General features: G+C 43.0%; 1 protein-coding gene across 3 annotated transcripts in view; it reads right to left on the bottom strand.

The window, feature by feature from the left end:
- Positions 1 to 27,804, bottom strand: part of LOC126236771 (nucleoprotein TPR-like) — a 315,616-nt gene that overhangs the window by 149,885 nt on the left and 137,927 nt on the right. For all 3 annotated transcript variants that reach the window (XM_049946344.1, XM_049946342.1, XM_049946343.1), the window contains exons 19-21: positions 14,870 to 15,208; positions 4,024 to 4,167; positions 136 to 360 (exon numbers count right to left, since the gene is read on the bottom strand). In XM_049946344.1, coding sequence (XP_049802301.1) covers positions 136 to 360; positions 4,024 to 4,167; positions 14,870 to 15,208 — 708 coding nt within the window. The remainder of the gene's footprint in view (positions 1 to 135; positions 361 to 4,023; positions 4,168 to 14,869; positions 15,209 to 27,804) is intronic.

Genomic DNA, 27,804 nt, shown 5'->3' with positions numbered 1-27,804 from the left:
GAATCCTAGACCCCATGATCCAGAGGCAGCAATGCTAGTCACTATACCATGAGCTGCAGACTAGTTTTGAGCTTAAGGAATACTTCATAAACACAAATACTGAACTGCTTATTCTATGTTACATCTAGCCCCTACCTTATCATTCAGTTCCTTAATTGCATCTGTGTGTCTTGTTTCAGCTTCTAACATGAGCTGTTCCATTTCTCTGCGTCCTTCTGTGCGATAAATTTCTTGTGTCTCTGGTGGAAGAGGCTCAGATGCAGCTTGTTTCCTTTCATCATCCCATTTCTGCTTCTGTTCTTCCATAGTTTTGCTCAGCTCTTCAAACTGAGTCTTGTATTTCTTTGCAATCTTGCGAACCTAAGGAAATTATTATAAACTGATTACATCTGTAAGCAGAATTTGAAAGGTTAGAAAAGACCAGTTACTTTTGGAAGAGATTTACTTCATTTTCAATTCAATCCATTGTCAGCTTCATACAATGAACTTATTTAAATTATATTTCAATTTTAACGGTTGCTTTGCCAGGTAACCATCGTGTAAGCCCACAACATTTCCAAGAGTGGCAACAGCCTCATCAAATGGTAATTTATGCTCGCATGTCAGATTCAAAGATTTCAGAAGAATAAACATTTGAAGAGTTGAAACCCTGATAGTAGTTAACATATCTGCTGAATACTAAAATTTTTCCCCAAAAGTTGCAAATACTGTGCAACATTGTTGAAGGATACAAAGTAGGACACAGCCCAGTCTTTTACACAGCACACAAAGAAACAGTTCGGCAAGTGTCACTAACATCAGACAAGAAGCTTGTTACTATCAGAAAATCTTAAGTAAATCTCAACAGTCTTTTTCTTACACTACATAAATTCTTATACTATTACATTTATTGATAAATAAGACTGCTAAATGTTATTTGAAAATAAAAAGAGCAACTTTTATGAAAGATAAGGGACAGGAACCACTTTACTATAGAGGATTGATGCGTGCAACAGTTTAAAACATTAACCTAACAAAGCAGGGTGAAGGGCACTTCTTGGTGGAGGCAGCAAGGTGGTGGAAGAGACACGAGATTGGATACCCTGTAACAGAAGCACGGAGAAGGTAGACAGAGGCAGAACGTTGTCACTGCGAAATATGGGACAGAAGTGGCAGTCTGCAGAGGTCACTGGCACAATCCAATGAAGAAGGTACAAGACTCCCATTGCAGCTGACGCTGTCATTGCAGAAGTTCCAGCAGCTGTTGTGAGGGCCTCACCCAGAATTACTGAGCTTCAGTCATAAAATCTATGATGTAAGGATAAGATGAGCAACAGTCTCTGAAGTAAAGATGGATGTTGTTTGCTGCACCTTGTGTCGGAAGTGACCTCCACCATCTTGTAAAATGACCCTTGCAGCTTTAAAGCCTTGATGGAAGGATTTTTTTTTTTTTGTCAACTGATTTTAATACTATAGGGATATTTCTCAGAATTTTATTGATGTAGCCTACCATGTTTGTTACCACTGTGTGATCAAAAGTATCTGGACACCCCCAAAAAGCATACACTTTTCATATTAGGTGCATTGTGCTGCCACCTACTGCCAGGTACTCCATATCAGCGACCTCACTAGTCATCAGACATCATGAGAGAGCAGAATGGAGTGTCCGCAGAACTCACGGACTTCGAATGTGGTCAGCTGATTCGGTGTCACTTGTGTCACATGTCTGTACATGAGATTTCCACAATCCTAAACATCCCTATGTACACTGTGTCCAATGTGATAGTGAAGTGAAGTGGAAATGTGAAGGGACACGTACAGCACAAAAGCGTACAGGCTGACTTCGTCTGTTGACTGACAGAGACCATAGACAGTTGAAGAGGGTCATAATGTGTAATAGGCAGACATCTATCCAGACCATCACACAGGAATTCTATACTGCATCAGGATCCACTGCAAATAATATGACAGTTAGGAGGGAGGTGAGAAACTTGGGATTTCATAGTCGAGCGGCTGTTCATAAGCCACACACCACGCCAGTAATGCCAAACGATGCCTCACTTGGTGTAAGGAGCATAAACATTGAATTATTGAACAGTGGAAAAATGTTGTGTGGAGTGACTAATCACGGTAATGTGGCGATCCAATGACAGGGTGTGGGTATGGTGAATGCCCAGTGAACGTCATCTGCCAGCGTGTGTAGTGCCAACAGTAAAATTTGGAGGCAGTGGTGTTATGTTGTGGTTGTGTTTTTCATGGAGGGGGCTTGCACCCCTTGTTGCTTTGCTTAGCACTATCATAGCACAGGCCTACACAAATTTTTTAAGCACTTTCTTGCTTCCCACCGTTGAAGAGCAATTCGGGGATGGTGACTGCATCTTTCAACACAATCGAGCACCTGTTCATAATGCACAGCCTGTGACAGAGTGGTTACACAACAATAACATCCCTGTAATGGACTGGTCTGCACAGAGTCCTGACCTGAATCCTAAAGAACACCTTTGGGATGTTTTGGAACACCGACTTTGCACCAGGCCTCACTGACCAACATTGATACCTCTCCTCAGTGCAGCACTCTGTGAAGAATAGGCTGCCATTCCCCAAGAAATCTACCAGCACCTGACTGAATGTATGCCTGCAAGAGTGGAAGCTGTCATGAAGGCTATGAGTTGGCCAACACCATACTAAATTCCAGCATTACCGGTGGAGGGTGCCACGAACTTTTAAGTCATTTTCAGCCAGATGTCCGGCTACTTTTGGTCACATAGTGTATCAATGATAAGATAAGACACACTGATTGACTCATTAACAAACATTAACTACATTATACAAAAAGCAAGATAACACAATTCTGGTATTACATGTGTAATACATGCGCGAACTAGAGGCTGCGAACCTAGCGAGCTGAAGGCTATTCTAATCTGTCTTCACTCAGGACCTGTAGATGACTCGACCGGTGCGATCTGCAAGTCTCTGTCCTTGCCATATGGCGGCACTTCAAGTGCCATAGAGTCCAGAGAGGTTGCAAGTGCTGGACCACTATCGATTATCGCAACCTCTAGCACAGTGTCTAACGTTGACACCACACACACTTGAACCTTTGAGTTACTATCTCTCCAAGTCGTTATTAATTAATGACTTTGTCCCAGGGAGCTGTCTGGCATCATCTCACTGAACACCCTGCTATGAATGCAATGAAAATATCTTGAGTATGTGGACTTTCCAACTACACTGAACTGTGACCACCATAATTTCAAACTATACACTAACTCAATTACTTTTGCTTAATTTAACTCTGCTGTCGTCGTAACTTCTTGCTGGAGCATAGCTATGTATGTAGTATTTTTTCTCATCTCAGTAATGAAATTAGTAAAAAAATTTATTTTTCCATCTTATTCATGTGTACGTTGAGCTCAAATTTTCCCTGGACTTAAGAGCTGCCTTTCAGTGTTGTTTGAAAAGTACTGTTTTCAGAGCTCATGTTAATACAGCATAGTGGAAGGAGTAATTAATATTTTACTTCACAACATGTCTATGCTGTGTATCACTGTTCCAAGCATGGACCCATACCGTAGGTACTATGAAAAACAAAGTTCTACACCCAAAGCATTGTTGGAACTTGGTTAGAAAACCAGTTCTGTTGACAACTAGCATTTGTTGCAATATAAGGTATGGAAATAATTCACACAAAAATTCAAGGGATGTGGCCATTGTACAAGTGATTTTGCATTCTGTCCTTCGTAAAAATGTTTGAAGTTTCAACTGGAGAAGTTCATTAAGATGACTGAGAAAGTTGGCTAATACGCCCACATTGCAACTAATTTTTATGTTACAGATGAATCAAGAACATTACTTGTCACAGAAACACCTACGGCTAACAAAACTCACTCTGCCTTTTTTTATTTACTTCAGCACAATCCAGCCTAAGATTTGTTTCTTCTGTTTTATACATACTGACAACGAGTTTTTCAATATTAAATACCTTAATCACTCTTAAGCAAAATAAGATAAAAATGTTGAACATTACCATAGAGAATATCTTACCTGGATTTCTTTATTGCGAAGGTCAGAGAGCATTGCCTCTCTTGCACCAAGATCTTCGGTGATCCTGGCAAGTTCTTCATTTCGTTTATTGGAAAGACTTTTTGTTTCTCCAAGTTCCCGAGTGAGTCGTGCAATTTCTTCCACCTGAAAATACACAAATTCTTGTTAACTGTCGCACAATCACACTACAATGGTGTGAATTCTGTCAAATATAAAAATGCTTCAAATTTATTGTGAACACCAACATGTAATAATGCTTTAATAAAATCCCTATTACACCAATAAACGAACTTCCTGAAAATTGTAAAATTGACAAACATTTTAGTTAGTTAAGAGATCTGGTACGCTACATAAATCTTTGTAAGGTGGTTTGATGGTGATACCAAATTCTCTGGTGAGGGCGCCCGTATCACAATATTGGCACCTGATAACACAGTGGCTGGGAGAGTAAGCGAGTGGTGATACACTTGTGTACAGTTCAGACAGAGGTTGGCTTTGATTAATCTTCTTTGTCATGCAGTGATGTCTGTGAAAAGAATGTTTTAATAAATATTGTCCTGTGGTGTTGGGGCAATTCTTCTTTGAAGGGATGTAGCTCCTAAATACTATAAATACTAGGTCTCCGGACGGATGGTATCCAAAAGAAGCACAAAATATTTGTTACGAACAGTATACGAAGACACACGTATGTTCACTTAGTAGAGCCAACAGGCACACAAAACCATTAACAATAAATAAAATCCAACTTTTGTAAACTTGTTCCTTCATCATGGAGGAGAGAGGAGGGAGAGAGTATATACAAGTCATTCACAACCTAAGCTATGAGGTAACCAGGAGAAGGCAACCAAACATGGAGTAAAGGGTGTCAAAGGGGGTTAAAGTTAGTGCAACACAAGTACTTGGTCAGCTTCAAAGCACAGAAGATAGATTGAGAAGAAGGTACACACAAGATGAAAAAGATGAATAATATTGGCATTCTGGCCGGACCAGCCAGAGAGAGTGGTCATGTGTGCCTGCCTGTGTGAATGTGCGAGTGTTTTCCTTTCTGAGGAAGGCTCTGGCCAAAAGCTCAAATGTGGAACAGCAATTTCATTATGCCTGTCTGTAAATCAACATATCTTTCTATTAAGTAGCTATCTACTCTTTTCGTAATACTGTTGAATAACACTAAGAAAGGAAAAAAATATAACAAATTTAAAAATGAAAAGGAAGATGGGGGTAAAACAAACAAACAAACACACACACACACACACACACACACACACACACACACACACACAAGGATGGTGCAAAAATTCGTAACTTTTTGTTCTGCATGTCTGTATTCCAGTCGCTATTGGTTTATTTATCAGTTGTCTTTCTTATTTGTTGTTCACTGTTGCTATTTGGGTTAAAATTTTGTCATTTTGCCATCTGGTGATATGGTGTGGAGCTGTGGAGGCTACAAAATGGAGTGCCAAGTGGAAAAATCATAACATTTCCTACATTCTCCTGTTTGAATTTTGTTTTCCTGTTTTAAGGAGGATTGTTTTGACGTCAATACTCTCCACGTTCAGAAGACCTTTGGTGTTTGAAAAAGATTGATTGAATGCATTAAGCCACAATGATCCGTGACAATTTACTCAAAAAGTGGCAAATGTGATGAACTGGTGCGACATTTGCATATAGTGGGGAAGGTTCAAAAATTGGGTGTATGGGTCTAAGCCAAAATCAGTGGTTGCCATAAGTGCATCTCCGCTTGCTGGTCATCAACTGGCTCGTGAACATGACCAACCATTCCCATCCTGAATTGTTACTAATGATGAGAAATGGTGTCTTTATGCTAACATAAGGAGAAGAAAGGAATGGTTGATTCCAAACAATGCAGCAACTCCTCGCACAAAGACCTGCATGCATCCACAAAAGATATACAAATACCTGCCTGCATCCACAAAAGATAATATTAAGCATCAGTTGGAACAGCGATGGTGGGTGTTCTATGAACTGCTGCCTCAAGGTGTAACCATCACTGCTGACATTTATTGTCAACAACTGAAATGTCTTGCACATGTAATCTAAGAACAACAACCAGAAATACTGAATGAAGTGACACTCCACCATGATAATGCCCACCCAAATTCTGCTAGACTGACAAAAGACACTACACAGGAGCTGGGTTGGGAAATCATTCGCACTGCTCTTCTCTGTATATGTTCAATATCCCCTGTTAGTCCTAGTTGGTACAGGTCCCACACACTTGAGCAGTTTTCCAGAATGGGTCACACAAGTGATTTGTAAGCAATCTCTTTTGTAGACTGAATGCACTTCCACAGTATTCTACCAATAAACCAAAGTCTACCCCTGCCTTGCCCACACCTGAGTCTATGTGATAATTCCATTTCATATCCCTACAAAATGTTACACCCAGGTATTTGTAAATGTTGACCTATAACTATGACTCACTGAGATTATAGTCATAGGATACTTTCCCCCCCCCCCCCCCCCCCCCCCCAGTTTGTGAAGCACACCGTTTTACAGTTCTGAACATATAAAGCAAGTTGTCAATCTTCACACCACTTTAAAATTTTATCAAGATCTGACTGAATATTTATGCAGCTTCTTACACACAGTATTTCAGTACAGATAACTGCATCATCTGCAAAAAGTCTGAAGTTATTATTAATATTGTCTGCAGCATCATTAATATACAACATGAACAGCAAAGGCCCCAACGCACTTCCCTGGGGCACACCCAAACTTACTTTTACATTTGACAATGACATTCCATCCAAGATAACATGCTGCATTCTCACTATCAAAAAGTCCTCAACCCAGTTACAAATTTCACTTGATACCCCATACAATCAAACTTTTCACAATAAATGTATGTGTGGAGTGAGTCAAATCCTTTTTCGAAATCAAGAAATACTGCATCTACTGACTGCCTTGATCCAAACCTTTCAGTATGTCATGTGAGGAAAGTGCGAGTTGAGTTTCAGGTGATCGATGTTTTCAAAATCCATTATGGTTAGCAAGGAGGAAGTGGTCATTCGATTCAAGATAATGACTTGTCTTTGAGCTCAGAATATGTTTCAATATTCTGCAACAAATCGATGTCAATGAACAATGGTTTTGTTTCGTTTTGTTTTAGGGTGCAAAAAACAACTGGGGACTATACATCAGTCCCAATCGACGTAACAGAAGACAGCTAAAACAGGCACGTGGAAAAAGGGCTAAAAAAGACACCATACAAAAATGAAGGTCCAAAACTAAAAATTAAATGGCCTTCTCCATAATGCTTTGACGGATGAAAATGGTAAACGCGATTGAGAGCCCACGCTTCATTTGCTGAAATGGCCAATAACTCACACTGCAAACCCAAGTGGGAACGTAAACTGTTAAAAAAATGGGCATTCCATCAGGAAGTGGCGGACAGTTAAAACTTGGGTGCAATGTGTACAAAGAGGTGGGGTAGCGCCACTTACCAAATGATGATGGCTAAAAAGGCAGTGCCCAATACACAGCCTAGTTAAAATGACCTCCACCTGGCACCGCTGGGAGAGGTTTAATAAGCCGGAGCTTATTCCCATGAAGGGAGGACCATTGGCGATGCCAAAGGCATACCACCTCCCGACAGACAGCAACAAAGAGATCATCGGAGGAAATATAGGAATTCGCGGGCTGTGGTACGAGGACTGCAGCCTTGGCAGCAACGTCAGCAGCCTGGTTTCCTGGCAGACCGATATGACCAGGAACCCAAACAAACAGCACACTGGCTCCACCAAAAGTGAGCAAGGGCACTGAGCGAGTCTGAGCAGAGGACACAATTGAAAAGGTTGTCTCACCGTATGTAATCCATTGCCTGATACAGGGCGAAGAGCTTGGCTGTAAATACTGAGCAGTGTGCTGGAAGCAGATATCAAAAGACACGAGTGCCAATGATGAAGGCACACCGACGGCCAGTCTGAGAGCCATCAGTGTATACAAAGGTACTATTACAAAGTTCCATGCGAAGGTCGTGAAACTGAAGGTGATAGACCGAGGCTGGAGTAGTGTCCTTAGGAGGCGAATGAAGGCCAACATTAACATGGGCTGCTTCACGAAGCCAAGGTGGTGAAAGGTTCACCTCACCGGGAAAGTTGCAGGTAGTGTGAAGTTAAGCCACCGTAGCAAGTGCCGAAAGCAGATTCCAGGAGGTAACAAAAGAGGGACGTGCCCCATAATGGCGATGAAAGGAATCATCAAAGAAGGAGGCATAGGATAGGTGGCCACGCATGGCAGACAAACAGCAAGCATACCTGCTGAGGAGAAAGTCATGGCGGTAGGACAGTGGTAGTTCAGCAGCTTCAACATACAGACTCTCAACCGGGCTGGTATGAAAGGAGCCTGTGGCCTAATGGGTGCCACAGTGTTGAATAGTGTTGAGACAGTGAAAGACGGATGGACGTGCAGATGCATAAACAAAGCACCTGTAGTTTAGTTTCGAATGGACAAGGGACCAGTACAAACAGAGCAGGGTGGTCCCATCGGCACCCCAGGAAGTACCATTGAGGACACACAGGATACTGAGGAACCACATACAGTGGGCTGCCAGGTAAGATACATTGGAGGACCAAAAGTGTCTCCTATCAAGCATGAGCCCCAAGAATTTCGTAGTTTCAATGAACAGAAGGGCAACAGGCCCAAGATGTAAAGATGGTGAGAGAAACCAACTGTGTCACCAGAAACTCATACAAACTGTTTTGTCAGAGGAAAAGCGAAAGCCATTGTCAATACTCCAGGAGTAAAGATGATAAAGACACCACTGGAGACACCACTCAGTGAGACAGGTAAATGGAGAACTGTGATAGATGGCAAAATCGCCTAGAAAAAGGGAGCCAGAGATGCTCGGGGGGAGACAGGCCATTATAGGGTTAATGGTGATAGCAAAGAGGACGACGCTCAGGACAGAAACCTGAGACACACCGTTTTCCTGGCTAAAGGTGTTCGACAAGGCAGAACCCAAACACACCTTGAAAACTCAGTCTTCTAAAAATGCCTGAAGGAAACAGGGAAGGTGGCCACCGAAGCCCCATGTGTAAAGAGTACAGAGGATCCCAGTTCTCCAGCAGGTGTCGCAGGCCTTCTCCAAATCAAAAAATACAGCCACAGTCTGGGATTTCTGCAGAAAACCATTCATGACATGGGTGGACAAAGTAACAAGATGGTCAACTGCAGAAAGCCGCGCTCAAAATCCACACTGTGCATTCATCAGTAAATTGAGAGACTCTAGCCACCATACCAGCCAGGCATGAATCATACGTTCCTCCTTGCAAACGCAGCTGGTAAGAGAGGTGGGGCGGTAGCTGGAAGGAAGGTTTTTGTCCTTACCGGGCTTAGATATGGGTATGACAGTGGCTTCATGCCAGCGTCCGGGAAATATGCCCTCTGCCCAGATGCAGTTGTACATGTTAAGCAGTAAGTGCTTGCCCACAAGAGAAAGGTGCTGTAACATCTAAATGTGGATGGCATCTGGCCCTGGGGTGGGGGATCGGTACGAACTGAGAGCATGATATAGTCCCCTCATAGTAAAGGCGGCATTGTAGCACTCACGATTCGGAAAAGAGAAAGGTATCGCCCAGTCTCCTCCATTCGCTTCCGATGGAGGAAGCCATGGTGATAGTGGTAAGAGATTGAAACTTCCCCAAAATGGCAGCCCAAGGTGATGGAGATAGCAATAGGGTCAACAATAACATCTTAGTTACTGTCAGGCCGGAAATTAGGAAACGGATCTTGGTCCCAGAGAGCCATTGGAAGTTGGCCCATACGACAGAGGAAGGGCTGGCACTGTTAAAAGAACTAGTGAATGAAATCCAGCTAGCTCTTTTGCTATCCAACATGATGACACTTTGCACGCATCTGTTTATAATTAATGCAGTTTGCCATCATAGGATGGCAGTTAAAAACGTGGAGAGCAAGTCTCCGTGTGCGAATTGTGTCACGGCATGCCTCAGTCCACCAAGGGACTGGGACACAACTTGGTAAAGAGGAAGTGCGAGGAATGGAACGTTCTGCAGAAGTAAGGATAACGTTTGTGAGAGATTCCACCTGATCGTCACAACTGGGCAAATCTTTTTCTTCGAAGGATACCAAGGAGGAGTAAAGTTGCCAGTCAGCCTTAGTAAGCTGTCATTTGGGCGTGCATGACAATGGGGTAGGAGTCAACAAACAGAAAGCACACGGGAAATGGTCGCTTGAGTAGGTGTCAAAACTAATGGACCACTCAAGATTATGGGCAAGCTGGGCAGTGCATAAAGATAGGTCCAAATGGGAATAGGTGTGCAAGGAGTCGGTCGCAAAGGAAAGTGGGTGCTCCAGAGTTAAGGCAGAATTGGTTAAGTTTGTTAAGAAGGTCAGCCAAGAGGGCATCTCTCTGAAAGGTCCTGGAAGAATGCCAAAGAGGATGATGTGCATTAAAATCACCAAGTAGCAAAAATGGGGGAGGTAGCTGCCCAATAAGCTGAAGGAAGTCTGCCCTTGTGACATCAAATGATGGAGGGACGTAAATGGTACAGATGGGAAAAGGCGAATTGCTACAGCTTGAAGATGGGTAGTCAGGGAGATGAGTTGACTGCGAATGTCATCCCATATGAGCAGCATGACGCCCCCATCAAATAAAATGCTGATCTCAGGGAGAGAGTAAAAACGAATCAGTAGAAATGTGAAAGCTCACAGCATTTGTGAGGGCACACTTTTGTTTCCTGAAGGCAGAGTATAAGGGGATACTGCGATGCTAAAAGCAGCCGTAAATCCTCTTTGTGGGATCGAAGGCCACGAATGTTCCATTGGAGGGCAGTCATGATTAGGAAGAGATGTAGGGGTGTCACCTCAGGAGCTGCCAAGTGAGAGCCAGTGAAGAGTCACTACTACAGGGCACAGAAGCAGGAGGATCCTGCTCCATGGGATCCACAGAAGCATCGGCTTGCTTGTGCGGTCGATCTGTGGAGTCCAATATCGAAAACCAGCTGGTGGTGTGCACCAGCGACACAGAGGCTGGTCCGGCTAAGATATCACGTGACAACACCGTCGAAAAGGATCTTCGAGTCGGCGAAGGAGAAGACCATTTGCCTTTGGTGGACTTCTTCAAGCCTTTCTGGCTAGAGGAAGACTCTGGTGTTGTTCGGCTGGAGGGACAGAGGAAGTCTTCACGGGAGTACTCCTCCTGTCCTTTCTGGCCTACTGGTTGTGTAGCTGGTAGCTTCACCCCTCGAGATGAGAGTTTGGTGGCTTGTTGCACAGCTGGACGGGGGATGGCAATGCTACCTTGACACTGGGCGATTTCACAACCTCAGAGCTGAATTGGAGGTCACATGTCTGCGTGGCCATTTCCTTCATGGAGTGAGGGGTAACTAGAACAGAACTATAGGTGCCAGATGAGAGAACGCAGGGTTTGTGACTAGCCAATAATTTGTGAGTGCTGGGTAAGGCACTTTTTGGACACCCCACTCATCAAGATACATGGGAAAATCTCGAGAGGCGGCAGCATGGCTGCCACTGCAGTTGACACAGCGGGGAGGAGGTGGACAATCGCCCTTGTGCGCATCCCTATTGCAGGTTATAGATTTGGCTGGGTGCTGACAAGACATTGTAGTGTGGTTGAAATGAAGCTGGTAGCAGTGCATCAGGTTCAGAATGTACGGCTGGAGTGTGATAATTTCCTACCCGACGGGAGGCCCTAGCCATACGGCATTTCCATTTCCATAGCCTGCTCTGATCTTGGACGGAAGCACCACTATATCAAAGGTGAGAAAAAGAGTGTGGGTGGGCACCAGTGAAGAATCTACCTTTTTCATTACACGATGGATGGCAATGACACCCTGATCAGACAGGTAAGATTGGATTTCAGCCTCGGTTAGACAGTCGAGCAGCCTGGTGTAAATTACACCACAGGAAGAATTCAAAGTTCTATGGGCCTCAACATGAACAGGGTAGCCATGGAGAAGCAAGGCCGCAAGCAGTTGTTGTGCTTGAGAATCGGAAGTAGTCTCCAAAAGCAAAGTGCCGTTCTGTAAAGGAGAGCAGGATTTCACAGGGCCGGCAATTGCATCAATACCTTTCTGGATAATAAACAGATTTACTGTGATGAAGGACTGACCATCTACAATAAGAGAGACCATGAGGAACTGTGGTGCAGCAGGAAGGGTCTTTGAATTATTAGCCTCATTACGTTTACATTTTGTAGATGTTGACTGGGAAGACAATTGACTCACTGCGAGAAAGTCCCCCATGATTGTATGTTTCCGATGGTGCGCTCCTTCCAACTGGAGGGCCCCCTTCACAAGGGGGCGCACCCGCCTTAGGCGATTGTTCACACCTTAAGTCACACCTCAAGTCACACCTCCCTAACACCTGACAGAGGGACCAATCGGCAATTTGGGAAGGTTGCCCCTCCCTGGGCTTGGCCTGTACCAAGGGGTACGTGCAAACCCTGCATGTTAACCTGGGGCTGGGAATTACGCATTACCCAGTCACCTCTTACGCATCAGATGTGTGGGCTCGCCTTCAGGAGCACACCGGGAGGAAGAAGAAAAAGAGGAACCTCAAATGCCGAAGTGGAGGAACAAAGAAGGGAAAAGGAAGCAAAAAACAAAGGTGAGACTGTTGTTATGTCAGTGACAGACAATGCAGAACATTTCCAATAACACCCCAGACATGTTCCCCAAGGGAGGGGAAAAAGAATAGCAAGAGGATGGACATGCAGCATGGAAGGGAAAAAATGCTGCGAAGGCTGGGGCCCCGTGGTAGCCAAGCACAAACCCGCCAAAGAGTTATGAGTCCCCTGGGGGGTCTCCCACGCTTGCTGTAGATGGCTGTGATCTGTGCTTTCTTCCAACTACTGGGTATGGTTTTTTTGTTCGAGGGTTCTATGGCAGATTACAGTTAGAAGAGGGGCTAACTCAGCAGAACCATCACACAAATATTGGATCATCTCTGTAGCAGTAAAAAAGTAACAAGAGTACTGGAGGAAAAAGATAGATATGTAATGAAAAGAAGAATTACTGGGTGATGGAAAAGAAGGAAAAATGTGAAACAGTGGCAAGTTTTGGGAAAGCAAAAGTGTTAAGTGGAAAACCAATGAATCCCTATGCACCGGCTTAGTTTAAATGGCTTCACAATGTCCAAAATTGAAAGAAAGGAGACCTTAACATAAATGAAGAAAACAGACTAAAAGAAGTATAGTGAAGCCCAGCTTTTACATTTTTCAAGTGACTTCAAAAACAAAAGGTGTAAAATGTGGGAAAATGAAAAATGTGGGAAATAATGTTTAAGCTATAAAAGTTACTCGTATATATATATGATACTCACTTGCATTTTCACACTTTTTCTATGATAATGATGACTGGTTTATGGGGTGCTCAACTGCACTGTCATCAGCGCCCATACAAAGTCCCAATTTTTACACAGTCCATTTTTTTTTTTTGCCGCCCAATCTAGCCACTATCAAAAAAGATGGTGATGATGAAGAAATGGTGAGGACAACACAAACACGCAGCCCTGGGCAGAGAAGATCCCCAACCCAGCCGGGAATCGAACCCAGGACCCTGTGGATCCTCCAGACGCAGAAACACTAGCCACTAGACCACAAGCTGTGGATGCACTTTATGTATGATATATGTACATAATAGGCATCAAAATATTTATCAGAGACTTGTTTATTATCTAGTAAAGGTTTATTACTTAATGAAAACTGCTGATGTAACCGGAACTGATAACTGCCTGGGAAGCAGGAATGTTTGAGTCAATTTTATACGTCATAATCGATGTTCTTGGAAAGCCTGCAGCTGTCATTCATTATTTAAATAATGAAACACTGCACCAGTTACCTTTTTTTCCATATTTAGCATGATGAGTTTAAAGATTTTTTTCTCATTCATCAAATGCAAATATGTACATAAGTATTTTGTGTGGTGTTTGCATAAGTGTTGTCCCGTGCCTCTTACACTGTAATCATCTTTTCGAGGTTATCAGATAATGTACCTCCTCAGTTACGTAGAAAACCACACACACACACACACACACACACACACACACACACACACACACACACACACAACTATCACTCAAATTGTTTGTCTGCGTAACATAAAAAATGTTACTTCCGTAAATGGTACCCTTGACAACGACAATAAATTCTCGAAACACTTTTTACTCAGCATGAAAAATTACATAATTAGTGATGTATTTAAACCAAACACATCGGGGCAATGTAAAGTGAGTGGTGGTCTCAACTAGCACTACAAGTGCCCAAATGCCGAAATATGCTGAATATGATTCGACGAAGGTGTTACGATAACCATAACAAACTGCATATACACAGTAGAGACAGTTTGCAAATGGTTGTGGTTTGTAATGATATCTTTATTTGAAGGAACCTATTTACTCCCATCAGCCACAACGCCGAGTAAAGCTTGGCAGCAGCATGAATTATTGTAACTTTTACACACTTACCAGCTCAGATCCACTGAGTACAGTGCACTGGTGTCAAGAAATTTGACCACGTAATGTCTGTAAACACTACTTGATGGCCAACATCATGCCAGCATCGTTTTCTGTCACCGTTTTCTCCATGAACATTTTTAGTAATGTGTAAATTACGGGAAAATTACAAATATGCTGACACAAAATCTGGTTTGAATTAACATTATGGACAAAGGAAATTTGAAGGGAACGATAAAAAATATTGTAAACTGTGGGAAATTGTTAATTCCAGGAACATAAAAGCAGGGTTATACTGTATTTTCACTATTACCATTTTTGTCTAAAGAAGGTGAATTAAAAATGGACATAGAGACAGGCTGTCTTTGTTGAACAGAATTAAAATACATACCTGTTGCTTGTTCTGGGTTTCAAGCTGAGAAACTTCTTGCTTGAGCTGCTCACGCTCTGTCTTTAATCGCTTCCATTCCTCTGGTGCCACTTTGTTTGCTCTTTCAATTAAAGCACTTACACGTTGACGCAGGCGTCCTGTTTCTGCACGTAAAGTTGTGTTTTCTGCTTCAAGTGCAGATGCCTGGTTAGTTAAATGAGATCTCTCTTTACGGAGTGGCCCAAGTTCCGACTCTAAAGCTTCAGCTTTAGTCTTCAGTATTTTAATTTCCTTTGAGAGCTCATCTCTTTCTGCTCTCAGGGCCACATTACTGTCTGTTATGGCATTTAAAGTTTCAAGCTGAAAATAAAATTACTAACGTGAATAACATAGGATAAATCACATAAAAATAATATAGCTCAATCACTTGTATAAAACTCGAGTACCTGTCAGAACTCACTGTAAAGATGACACAATGAGTTGCAGACAGGCACAATGAATGGCTCTTATATATTTAGTTTTCTTCAGGGGGGAGGGGAGGAACACACACACATGTACAAGAGCCTGCACACCAAACACACATAAATGCCGTATCTGACAGCTCGAACAGGAATGTGGTCCAAGTTGCCAGAGATGGCAGTCTGTGAGTGTGTGTGTGTGTGTGTGTGTGTGTGTGAGAGAGAGAGAGAGAGAGAGAGAGAGAGAGAGAGAGAGAGAGAGAGAGACCTATCCTTCTCATAATACTGCTGATACTTCAACTTGGAGTTTCCATTCTTTGATTTTGTCTGAACACATTGTCAGAAATCAACTTCTGTATGACTTTTCTTTCACAGCATATTGAATTCTACACAGCAACTGACAACTAGAGACCATGTATATTACACCGAACTTGGTGACATAAAATTTGCGAGAAAAAATTTCCCAGTGGCACAAAATGCATACAGGAAACAGTTTTCTCTCACATAAAATACTGACACAACCACATATGACCAACTACTGTATTTTTGTTCCACTTTTAGGCTCATAAAGTCGTTTTAGAGTCTTTACCCATTGGACTTCCCCCAACTGGGAATAAGAATCCTATAAATAAATCTCTTAAAATGAGCAGTTATAAGCATAGTCCATTTGTTACATTACTGACAAACTTTTGATCAGTAAATGACTTAATCTCAAAACAGCTCTTCGTAAGTCCACATACAACTAGCAACGATTTTTTTAATACTTGCAATTAAAAAAGCCTGGTGTATGCATCTCTAGTAACTACACAATTAAAACATGTCCAAAATACATTCCAATGTTTTCTGAAAAGCACATACAGAGATTTGGAAAGGAAGGTTTAGCATCTGCATGGGCATGACAATGTCACTAAAAAAAACTGTCAGCACACGGTACTGTACAGGCCAATTGTGGTTCAACAACTAACTGAGGAGCAGAACACCACTAAAGGAAACAAAAATTCATCGTGCAAGTCAATCTATGGGAAAGCGGAAAATCTGAAACTGCTTGGAGATCTGCACGAGAATAAACACAACGCACAGCAGATGCAGGCAGCTGACAACTGTGAACACAGGAATGGAACATCATACAAGGCAAAAGACTAAGTCCACGGTAGTTGATCTCAGAACTAAAAATGTCCCACCTGGTTTACTGCCATCCACAGGTTAACATTTCATCAGTGGGTCAACCAATACCATGTGTTGCTCCCCCCCCCCCCCCCCCTCATGCCAGTTGTCAGCACTATCCTGCTACGATAACCACACCACCTTATTTGACTCTATTGCAATAATTTCCGCCAATGCGGTTACGGATTGGAAACACTATTAGAGCTTATTCAAGGTGCTAATTTTACTCCATCAAAATATTTCTGCAAGAGTTCCAGGCTTCAGAGGTAGAACACCCAAATTTGTTTAAACCAATTTTTGTTGTATCATGAGAAGTTTTGCGCTGGTTTTTACTAACAGGCGCACATGAATTGTACTGAGATGCCACACTATCACTTACTAGTAAAACTTTTTAGTTGAATTGAGGCTGAAAACGAGATAAACACAAAACAGAAGAGTTGTGGGTTTATTGCTTAAGGATCAATATACATTCTTCACACATTGGTGCAGGATCGTTTTGGGGGAAATCCCTCACCCTTCCCCTGCAAATCCCAGGAATCATTTAGGGGCTTTCCCCCCTGCTCTCTTGCCCCACTCCCAAAGAGTTCTTGGGAAAGATGGGGAGAGGGGGAAGGGGGCAAACTTTCTCCATAGCCCCGCCCGAAAGATTTGCGAGAGATTCCTCCTCGACACCCCCCCCCCCCAACATGTCATCTTTTAAGCATATGTTTTTAGGATACATTACTGTTTCGATTGTCTGCAAGTTTTTACAACTACATCTACAAGGGGCGTTTGAAAAGTCCGTGCAAAAATAAAAACTACTTACTTGTTTGGAGTAAACCTTTTTTATTTTTCGATAGACATAGTCTGCTTTTAGACTTATACACTTTGTCTAACGCTGTTTTAACTTTTTCATCTCTTCCAAATAATAGCAGTTGTCGAAGTCCAAAATCGCTATTAGTTGCTGCAATCACCTCTTCGTTTGAATAAAATCTTTGTCCTGCCAGCCATTTCTTCAAATTGGGGAATAGGGGGGGATGTAAAACGAGTTGGAATCCTATTTCCAATAATTCTGCGAACACAATTGCTGAGGCGTGTCCTGGTGCATTGTCGTAACAGAATAGGACTTTTTTGCCGTCCAATCGCCAGTGTTTTTCTTGCAGGTCTGTTTTCAAAGAGTCCAATAACGATGAATAATATTCACCTGTAATAGTTTTACCCTTTTCCAGATAGTTGATGAGGATTATCCCTTGTGAATCCCAAAAGACAGTCACCATAACTTTTACGGCCGAAGGAATGCTCCTTGCCTTTTTTGGTACAAATTCTCCCTTGGTAACCCATTGTTTAGATTGTTGTTTGGTCTCAGGAGTAAAGTAATTTATCCATGTTTCATCCACAGTGACGAAATGATGCTTAAAGTCCAGCAGATTCTTCCTGAACAGCTGCGAACCATCCTTACAACACTTCACACGATTCAATTTTTGGTCAAGAGTGAGCAATCGCGGAACCCATCTTGCGGATAGCTTTCTCATGTCCAAATGTTTATGCAAAATAATATGTGCCCATTCATTCGAGATTCCCACAGCACTAGCAATGTCACGCACTTTAACTCTTCTGTAACTCATCACCATATCATGGATTTCATCAATGATTTCTGCAGTCTTAACTTCCACAGGGCATCCAGAACGGTCAGCATCACTTGTGCCCATATGGCCACTCCGAAAATTTTGAAACCACTTATAAACTGTTCTAATTGAAGGTTCAGAGTCACCGTAATGTTTATCAAGCTTCTCTTTAGACTGCTGATGTGTTTTGCCTTTCATAAATTAATGTTTAGTAACCACTATACGAAATTCTTTTTCGTCTATTGTTTGACAATCACTCGACTTCCTTGATTCGCACACACCGGTGGTACTATCTCACGGACTTTGCACGGACTTTTCAAATGCACCTCATACACAAATATTCTGTTATTCACAATTAAGTGACCTGCAGAGGTTCACTGACCCACCTTAAAGCTATTTCACTACCGTAACACTCTTTGACAGCATGTGTGAAAAACAAAATTTTAAATTTCCTGTGTGAGATCCAATTTTTCTTATTTTATTACAATGATGATTTCTCCCTACACAGGTGGGCACAAACAGAATATTTTCACATTCAGAAGAGAAAATTAGTGACTGAAATTTCATGATAAGATCCTGCTTCAATGAAGAGCTCCTTTGTTTCAATACCTGCCACCACAATTCGCTCACCATACCCCTGGCTCTTTCCTCCTATTTCATGATAACACAAAATGAGCTGCCCTTCTTTGAACTTATCTGACACCCTCTGTCAGTCCTAGCTGATGCAGATACCACATCACACAGCAATACTCCAGGAAAGAACAGAGAAGCATAGTACAGACAGTCTCTTATCTGCTGAATTTTTTAAATGTTCTGCCAATATATTTTAGTCTTTGGAACACTTCCCCTGCAAAATTATCTATGGTACTAATCCAATTTAAGATATTCATAATTGTAATCCCTAGGTATTTAGTTGAATTCACAGCCTTCAGACTTTATACTTTTCATTATTTAGACTCAATTGCCACTTTCTGCACCATATAGATTAGGGTCTAAATAATTTTGCAATTGGTTATGATCATATGAAAACTTTCCAAACTTTAAAAACAGCATCATCTGCAAACAATCTAAGAGGGATGCCCAGATGTCTCCTAAACCTTTTATACTGATCAGTAGAGATCAGATTATATGCATAATAAAAACCTTAAAATATGCATAAAAAATGCTTAAAGTGCATGAAAAGTGTTGAAATATACAAGATCAAATAATAAAAAAACATGGTAGTCACTGCGTGCATTCTATCTCAAACTTGAACCTGTGCATATAAATAACGAGGAAGAGCGTTGGCCTCACAAAAAAATCGGTAAATTTAGAATGTTGGTATCATTTTCTGAATACTTTCTGGTAGAGGTAACGAAAGGGGCCTTTCTGGGATTATTTTATAAAATGTGTAAAATGGGGACACAGACCATGTTTCAACAATAGTTCCTTCTTTGCTATTGTTGTCGGCAACAAACGAATGCAATGTGACTGAGTTGCGAATGGACACAGGCAGACAGTGTTTGTTGGTAATGAGGATCACCCTGTGGCTAAACATGTCTTGGTGCACGGCCAGCACATCTTGGCACAGTGTTACACCGTCCGGGTTATCTGGATACTTCCCACCAACACCAACCTATCCGAACTCCGGAGATGGGAACTTGCTCTTCAATATATCCTCTCTTCCCGTTACCCACCAGGCCTCAACCTCCGCTAATTTCAAGTTGCCGCCACTCATACCTCACCTGTCATTCAACAACATCTTTGCCTCTGCACTTCCGCCTCGACTGACATCTCTGCCCAAACTCTTTGTCTTTAAATATGTCTGCTTGTGTCTGTATATGTGTGGATGGATATGTGTGTGTGTGCGCGCGCGAGTGTATACCCGTCCTTTTTTCCCCCTAAGGTAAGTCTTTCCGCTCCCAGGATTGGAATGACTCCTTACCCTCTCCCTTAAAACCCACATCCTTTCGTCTTTCCCTCTACTTCCCTCTTTCCTGACCAAGCAGCCGTTGGTTGCGAAAGATAGAATTTTGTGTGTATGTTTGTGTGTCTGTCGACCTGCCAGCACTTTCATTTGGTAAGTCACATCATCCTGCTCCCGGGATTGGAATGACTCCTTACCCTCTCCCTTAAAACCCACATCCTTTCGTCTTTCCCTCTCCTTCCCTCTTTCCTGACCAAGCAGCCGTTGGTTGCGAAAGATAGAATTTTGTGTGTATGTTTGTGTGTCTGTCGACCTGCCAGCACTTTCATTTGGTAAGTCACATCATCTTTGTTTTTAGATATATTTTTCCTACGTGGAATGTTTCCCTCTATTATAATCATATCATTAATTTGGACCCAACAATTACATTTGTTATTGTCGCTGTTGCATTTCGAAATCTTTCCTGTCGTCTTATTTTCTCTTTCTGTTTTTACCAGTAGTCTCACTTTGTATTCACCTTCCCCTTTTTACCGTAATCTACTATACAATTTTATCCCGCCTATATATACTCAATAATACGTAACCCACTTCCAAACCATAACCAAAAAAATTTATTTTCCGCTTTCAACACTACCGCTGCTATAAAATCCACCGTTTCTAGTTCAATAACAGATGCTTTCATGTATTAAACAACCATTTCAGCCAGTTCTAATAACTTTCACTTTATTTCCACTTCCGTTTTTCGCACATCACTGATCATTTTTAGCTGCTCCCCACAGGTTTTAACGTCATTATTTCTTCGTCAGACAATTGTTAGCCCCATTTTCGTAATCTTTCACCACAACACCACTCCTTTTAATACATTTACACGTTTTTTCGAAATTTTCCCAAATTTCTCCGTCCTTTAACGTGTTTTAGTGGCAACACAACCACCTAACCTTTATACTGTCTACCAACCCAAGTTCACCACAGGATCAACTTAACCAACACTTTTTCGCCTTTTTTCATACCAGATCTCCAGTTGCGTTCTAGTTCACCTTTATCTCTCCCCATATATTTTTATCTTTCATTTCAACCTCATGTTACACTTTCCACCTTCTAATACCATGTCACCCTCACAACACCCCCACAACGACCCCATTAAGTTTTATTTACATTCCCTCCGCAAACATGCCCTCATCCTAGCCAGATTACGCTCCCATATTTTATTTTCTCAGGCTTGTCTGACATTTGGCATTACCCCCAAAGGCCTCACACTTAAAGTTCCCATCTCTGGCTGCAACCCTTCTTTCCATCAGTCCCTATACCAGTTCCAAACTGAACAATCCATTGCCCTCACCCACCTAATCCTTCACCTACACATCAGCTCAGCCAACGAACACACCCGTCAACTCCTATCCTTAATAAAAGTCCTCAATTTTTCCTCTCCCACATCCACACCGGCTGTTCAGAGCACCCTCCTACAGGCCAACCGCAAATTAGAACAGCATGCCACCCTCCACCTCAAAAAACTATCCAATCTCCTTGTTTCCCACCTCCGGAAAGGCAACTCACTCACCCTTCACAACCTTTCCAGCAAACCTCAACCTCCTCTCATTGCACACAAACCCAGTCTCTCCCATCTACTCAATCTCCCACTTCCAGCTCCACTCCCTCCAAAACCTCAAAATTTCAATCAACGCAATCTGGAACCACAACACCCTAATTCAGTAGTTAACCTTTCCTCCAAACCTCTCTCCCAATCCGAAACCTCTGTCCTATCCAAAGGCCTCACCTTCAGCCCCACTCCCAGATTCAACCAAACAGCCCTCGTCAAAGATTTACTGTCCTACACTCTTACTCTCTGCTGGAAGTATCACTTTGCCACGAAGAAAAATGATCCTAATCCTACTCCTAATGATCCAACTCCCCAAGACACTATCCAAATTGAACCCTGCCTGGAACAGTTCCGTCCTCCGTCACAGCGGGACCCACCTCCTCTTCCTCAAAATCACCCTCTCCAAACCTTCCACGAATTTCTGACTTCCAGCCTTGCCTCTCAATCCTCCTTAAAAAACCTTAATCCTACTCCCAACATCACCACTGCTGAAGCCCAAGCTATCCGTGATCTGAAGGCTGACCGATCCATTGTCATTCTTCCGGCAGACAAGGGTTCCACGACCGTGGTACTTGATCGTCGGGAGTATGTGGCTGAGGGACTGCGTCAGCTTTCAACCAACACTACATACAAAGTTTGCCAAGGTAATCCCATTCCTGATGTCCAGGCGGAGCTTCAAGGAATCTTCAGAACCTTAGGCCCCCGACAAAACCATTCAGCTGACTCCATCAACCTCCTGACCCCACCGACACCCTGCATCCCTAACTTCTACCTTCTTCCCAAAATTCATAAACCCAACCATCCCGGCCGCCCCATTGTAGCTGGTTACCAAGCCCCCACAGAGCGTATCTCTGTCTACGTAGATCAACACATTCAACCCATTACATGCAGTCTCCCATCCTTCATCAAAGACACCAACCACTTTCTCTAATGCCTGGAATCCTTACCCAATCTGTTACCCCCGGAAACCATCATTGTAAGCATTGATGCCACTTCCTTATACACAAATATTCCGCACGTCCAGGGCCTCGCTGTGATGGAGCACTTCCTTTCACGCCGATCACCTGCCACCCTACCTAAAACCTCTTTCCTCATTACCTTAGCCAGCTTCATCCTGACCCACAACTTCTTCACTTTTGAAGGCCAGACATACCAACAATTAAAGGGAACAGCCATGGGTACCAGGATGGCCCCCTCGTACGCCAACCTATTCATGGGTCGCCTAGAGGAAGCCTTCTTGGTTACCCAGGCCTGCCAACCCAAAGTTTGGTACAGATTTATTGATGACATCTTCATGATCTCGACTCACGGTGAAAAAGAACTCCAGAATTTCCTCTCCAACCTCAACTCGTTTGGTTCCATCAGATTCACCTGGTCCTACTCCAAATCCCATGCCAGTTTCCTTGATGTTGACCTCCACCTGTTCCAATGGCCAGCTTCACACGTCCGTCCACATCAAACCCACCAACAAGCAACAGTACCTCCATTATGACAGCTGCCACCCATTCCACATCAAACGGTCCCTTCCCTACAGCCTAGGTCTTCGTGGCAAACGAATCTGCTCCAGTCCGGAATCCCTGAACCATTACACCAACAACCTGACAACAGCTTTCACATCCCGTAATTACCCTCCCGACCTGGTACAGAAGCAAATAACCAGAGCCACTTTCTCATCCCCTCAAACCCAGAACCTCCCACAGAAGAACCACAAAAGTGCCCCACTTCTGACAGGATACTTTCTGGGACTGGACCAGACTCTGAATGTGGCTCTCCAGCAGGGATACGACTTCCTCAAATCCTGCCCTGAAATGAGATCCATCCTTCACGAAATCCTCCCCACTCCACCAAGAGTGTCTTTCCGCCGTCCACCTAACCTTCGTAACCTGCTAGTTCATCCCTATGAAATCCCCAAACCACCTTCCCTACCCTCAGGCTCCTATCCTTGTAACCGCCCCCGGTGTAAATCCTGTCCCATGCACCCTCCCACCACCACCTACTCCAGTCCTGTAACCCGGAAGGTGTACACGATCAAAGGCAGAGCCACGTGTGAAAGCACCCACGTGATTTACCAACTGACCTGCCTACACTGTGATGCATTCTATGTGGGAATGACCAGCAACAAACTGTCCATTCGCATGAATGGACACAGGCAGACAGTGTTTGTTGGTAATGAGGATCACCCTGTGGCTAAACATGCCTTGGTGCACAGCCAGCACATCTTGGCACAGTGTTACACCGTCCGGGTTATCTGGATACTTCCCACCAACACCAACCTATCCGAACTCCGGAGATGGGAACTTGCTCTTCAATATATCCTCTCTTCCCGTTACCCACCAGGCCTCAATCTCCGCTAATTTCAAGTTGCCGCCACTCATACCTCACCTGTCATTCAACATCATCTTTGCTCTTCACTTCCGCCTCGACTGACATCTCTGCCCAAACTCTTTGTCTTTAAATATGTTTGCTTGTGTCTGTGTATGTGCGGATGGGTGTGTGTGTGTGTGTGTGTGCGAGTGTATACCCGTCCTTTTTTCCCCCTAAGGTAAGTCTTTCCGCTCCCGGGATTGGAATGACTCCTTACACTCTCCCTTAAAACTCACATCCTTTTGTCTTTCCCTCTCCTTCCCTCTTTCCTGATGAGGCAACAGTTTGTTGCGAAAGCTTGAATTTTGTGTGTGTGTTTGTGTGTCTATCGACCTGCCAGTGCTTCTTTCGTTCGGTAAGTCACATCATCTTTGTTTTTTTTTATATATATATATAAAAAAAAACAGAGATTCCATGAATTACCGAACGGGAAAGCGCTGGTAGATAGGCACAATAAAAAACACACAAACACACACACAAAATTTCGAGCTTTCGCAACCCCCGGTTGCTTGGTCAGGAAAGAGGGAAGGAGAGGGAAAGATGAAAGGATGTGGGTTTTAAGGGAGAGGGTAAGGAGTCATTCCAATCCCGGGAGCAGAAAGACTTACCTTAGGGGGAAAAAAGGACAGGTATACACTCGCACACACACACCTATCCATCCACAGTTATTCAGACACAAGCAGACATATGTGGAATGTTTCTTTCTATTAGAGGGAAGCATTCCACGTGGGAAAAATATATCCAAAAACAAAGATGATGTGACTTACCAAACGAAAGCGCTGGCAGGTCGATAGACACACAAACAAACACAAACATACACACAAAATTCAAGCTTTCGCAACAAACTGTTGCCTCATCAGGAAAGAGGGAAGGAGAGGGAAAGACGAAAGGATGTGGGTTTTAAGGGAGAGGGTAAGGAGTCATTCCAATCCCGGGAGTGGAAAGACTTACCTTAGGGGGAAAAATGGACGGGTATACACTCGCGCGCGCACACACACACACACACACACATCTCCATCCACACATATACAGACCCCTCTCCTTCCCTCTTTCCTGATGAGGCAACAGTTTGTTGCGAAAGCTTGAATTTTGTGTGTATGTTTGTGTTTGTGTGTCTATCGACCTGCCAGCGCTTTCGTTTGTAAGTCACATCATCTTTGTTTTTGGATATATATATACTGCAAGACATGGTTCCTCTAGCCCATGAAGGATCATGGCACTGAGGTAGAAAAGAGTGGTGACAAATGTTCCAACAGCTCCATTAACTTGTGCTGTATAGCTGCATCTGAGGTTAGACAGATATTAAAAACTGTTACCCTAACTGACAGGTAGGCCCAAACAGCCATAGCTTCCAACACAGTTGTCACTGGCACTTGCTCGGTGATACTGTCAGGTCAGGGTATACGAGTGTGCCGACTTCCCCAGATGCCCTCTTGGCATTACCGTAATTTTTACAGCAGGATGCACAATTTTCAAAAGTAGGGACTTGGGTTTCTAAGAACTACGTCTCCTAAAGAGCCACACCAACTGCAGAGTAAATCGCCATTAATTAACGGAGTTCGGCCAGGTGACAATGTTAGCCATTACAGTTCCATTGGGTAAACATAAAATTGGGATATGAGAAAGTGGCAAAGGGGACAGACAGTATGAATTACTTTGCATCCGAGTCATGCTCCACCTGAATGTGAGAGTCCTTAATCGGTATTAGTAGGTTCATCTTCAGGGGGGATGGGAACTAGATCACCTGGAGCAACAAAATTTTTCAATTTGTGCTTCTTGTCTCTGTAGCTTGTAGCCTTTGACACCGATAGGTGGTAGACTGCTGGTGTGTTTCATCCTGGAAGTGGGGACACTTTGGCACTATTTGTATTCACTGAAGATGACAGAGAAGGGCAAAGCATCTCCAGCTGCACTGACTGGGTGGTTACCGACAGTGCTGTGGGTTTGGAGGTTAAAGTAGCTAACTTCCCCCACCTCCAAATGAAAAACAGGCACTGACATGTGACTAAGAACAGGAATTGCTGTTTGAGACCTTATCATGCTAGGTGTGGATTTGACACAATGTTTGCGAAATATGACGACATATTGATTGGGTAAAGTCTTTCAAATTTTTTCTTAGTGTCTTAATAAGATAAGCAATCAATTGTCTAATATTCCTGGACCATTTTTTCCTTCTTGAATACTGGACTTGTTGGTGAATGAGGTGGTGGTCTTCTGGACAGCTTACACATGTTGTCCTTTCCCACATACCACAAGTGGCCTCGTTAGTACAATGGGAGGACATGTATCAACCTAGCCTCTGGCAGCTGAAACTTACAGTAGGAGGAAAACAGGGTTTAACATCACACCTATAAACAATGACTAACTTTCTCACACAGGGCATTTCCATTGAAGGCAAGGACGAAAGGTCGAGTGTCCACCCTATCATTCTTTAGTCCTCCCCAAATTGTAGCACTTGGTCCCGATGGAAAATGATATCTTGAATCCTATTGAGTGTTTTGAGGAGAGATGGTGACTGGTATATCCCTGAGCTTGTCACAGACCTGAAGGGCCTGTGATTGGTTAGCATTCAAAGTTTTGATCAACAGAGATGCCCTTCTTATTTTCTGTTTTGCAACAAGTTCTTTAAATATATCCTCAATATTTTCAACAAAATACAGTGACTCTGTTGTTGCAGAAGATTCTCCATCATTTCTGAAGAACACAAAGAACTTTGTGAACTATCTACCTCTATTTCTCCTTGCCCAATTCTCATTCTGTGGTGTGGCCAAAGACGGAAATGCCATGGGGTTGTAAGCCTTTGCATTAAAATCTTTCTTTCTATCTGTTGAAACAGCCCTCCTGGCATGGCCATCAGTATGGTTGAGTCCTGCTGGCATGGCCATCAGTATGGGTGAGTCTGATCCATTTCATTGTAGATTAGGCATAGAAGCAATTGTCTGGAGTCCAGTGTCCCTGATCAGAGAGGCGCCTACTCCTCAGCAGACAAGGGGAGATTACAGTTCAGGCATCAGCAGTGCCATCGCTTTGTTGTCAGGGAGCCACAACTGTGAGGATGCATGACAATCCACCACAACAGACTGGTTACAGAGTTAGGTTCTGGGTGCAAAGATAAATCCATTCTAACAGTCGGTTAAACCCTCAAAGTGTACCAAAAGTAATGAAGCAGAAGAGGCAGAGGTAAAGGCTGTGAAATGTGTTAAAACTGACTTGAAACCTAATAATAGCCTTGTCATCAATGTTAAAGTTTGATTACATATAAGACTCCTTTTAGTCATTCTCTTGTGACACGCAAGGAATAACTGTGTGTCTATTTTTGACCCAGATACCACAGAGGAAGACATGAATTTCCAATCAAAGTTCTTTTGCTTAGTGATGACTAGTTAGATCAGGGTCAGCCACATAGTGCAAAGCTTCATGTGTGCGCAGCATGCTGCCTGCATGCTGTTCAGCACTACTTTGTCCTCCTTTGTATAGTGTGACACTTCATTCTGCAGTGTGATGTAACACTTTCTTCCACTATCCAGTATGGTTTATTTTGGTCAGCATGACTTTCTTCAGTTCAGCAGAATCACTGTGTACACTATGTTTATTCTTCATTAATTGTTCGTGGTATGAAGGAAGTTCACAGGCCCACTGACTGTTCGCACAAGAAGAGTAAATCTAGTGATCATTGTCTAAAGGCTTTAAAAATGAATTGGAGTAATAGAGGAGAAGGATGAGAACTCACAATAATCACATAATTGATAGGTACCATAAATACAAAATCAAATAGGGGTAACGCAGGAGTAGGTTTAATAATGAATAATAAAATAGGAGTGCGGGTTAGCTACTACAAACAGCATAGTGAACACATTATTGTG

Source organism: Schistocerca nitens, chromosome 2 (assembly GCF_023898315.1).
Source record: "Schistocerca nitens isolate TAMUIC-IGC-003100 chromosome 2, iqSchNite1.1, whole genome shotgun sequence".
NCBI classification, from domain to species: domain Eukaryota; kingdom Metazoa; phylum Arthropoda; class Insecta; order Orthoptera; family Acrididae; genus Schistocerca; species Schistocerca nitens.
This window is presented reverse-complemented; position numbering and strand designations above follow the sequence as displayed.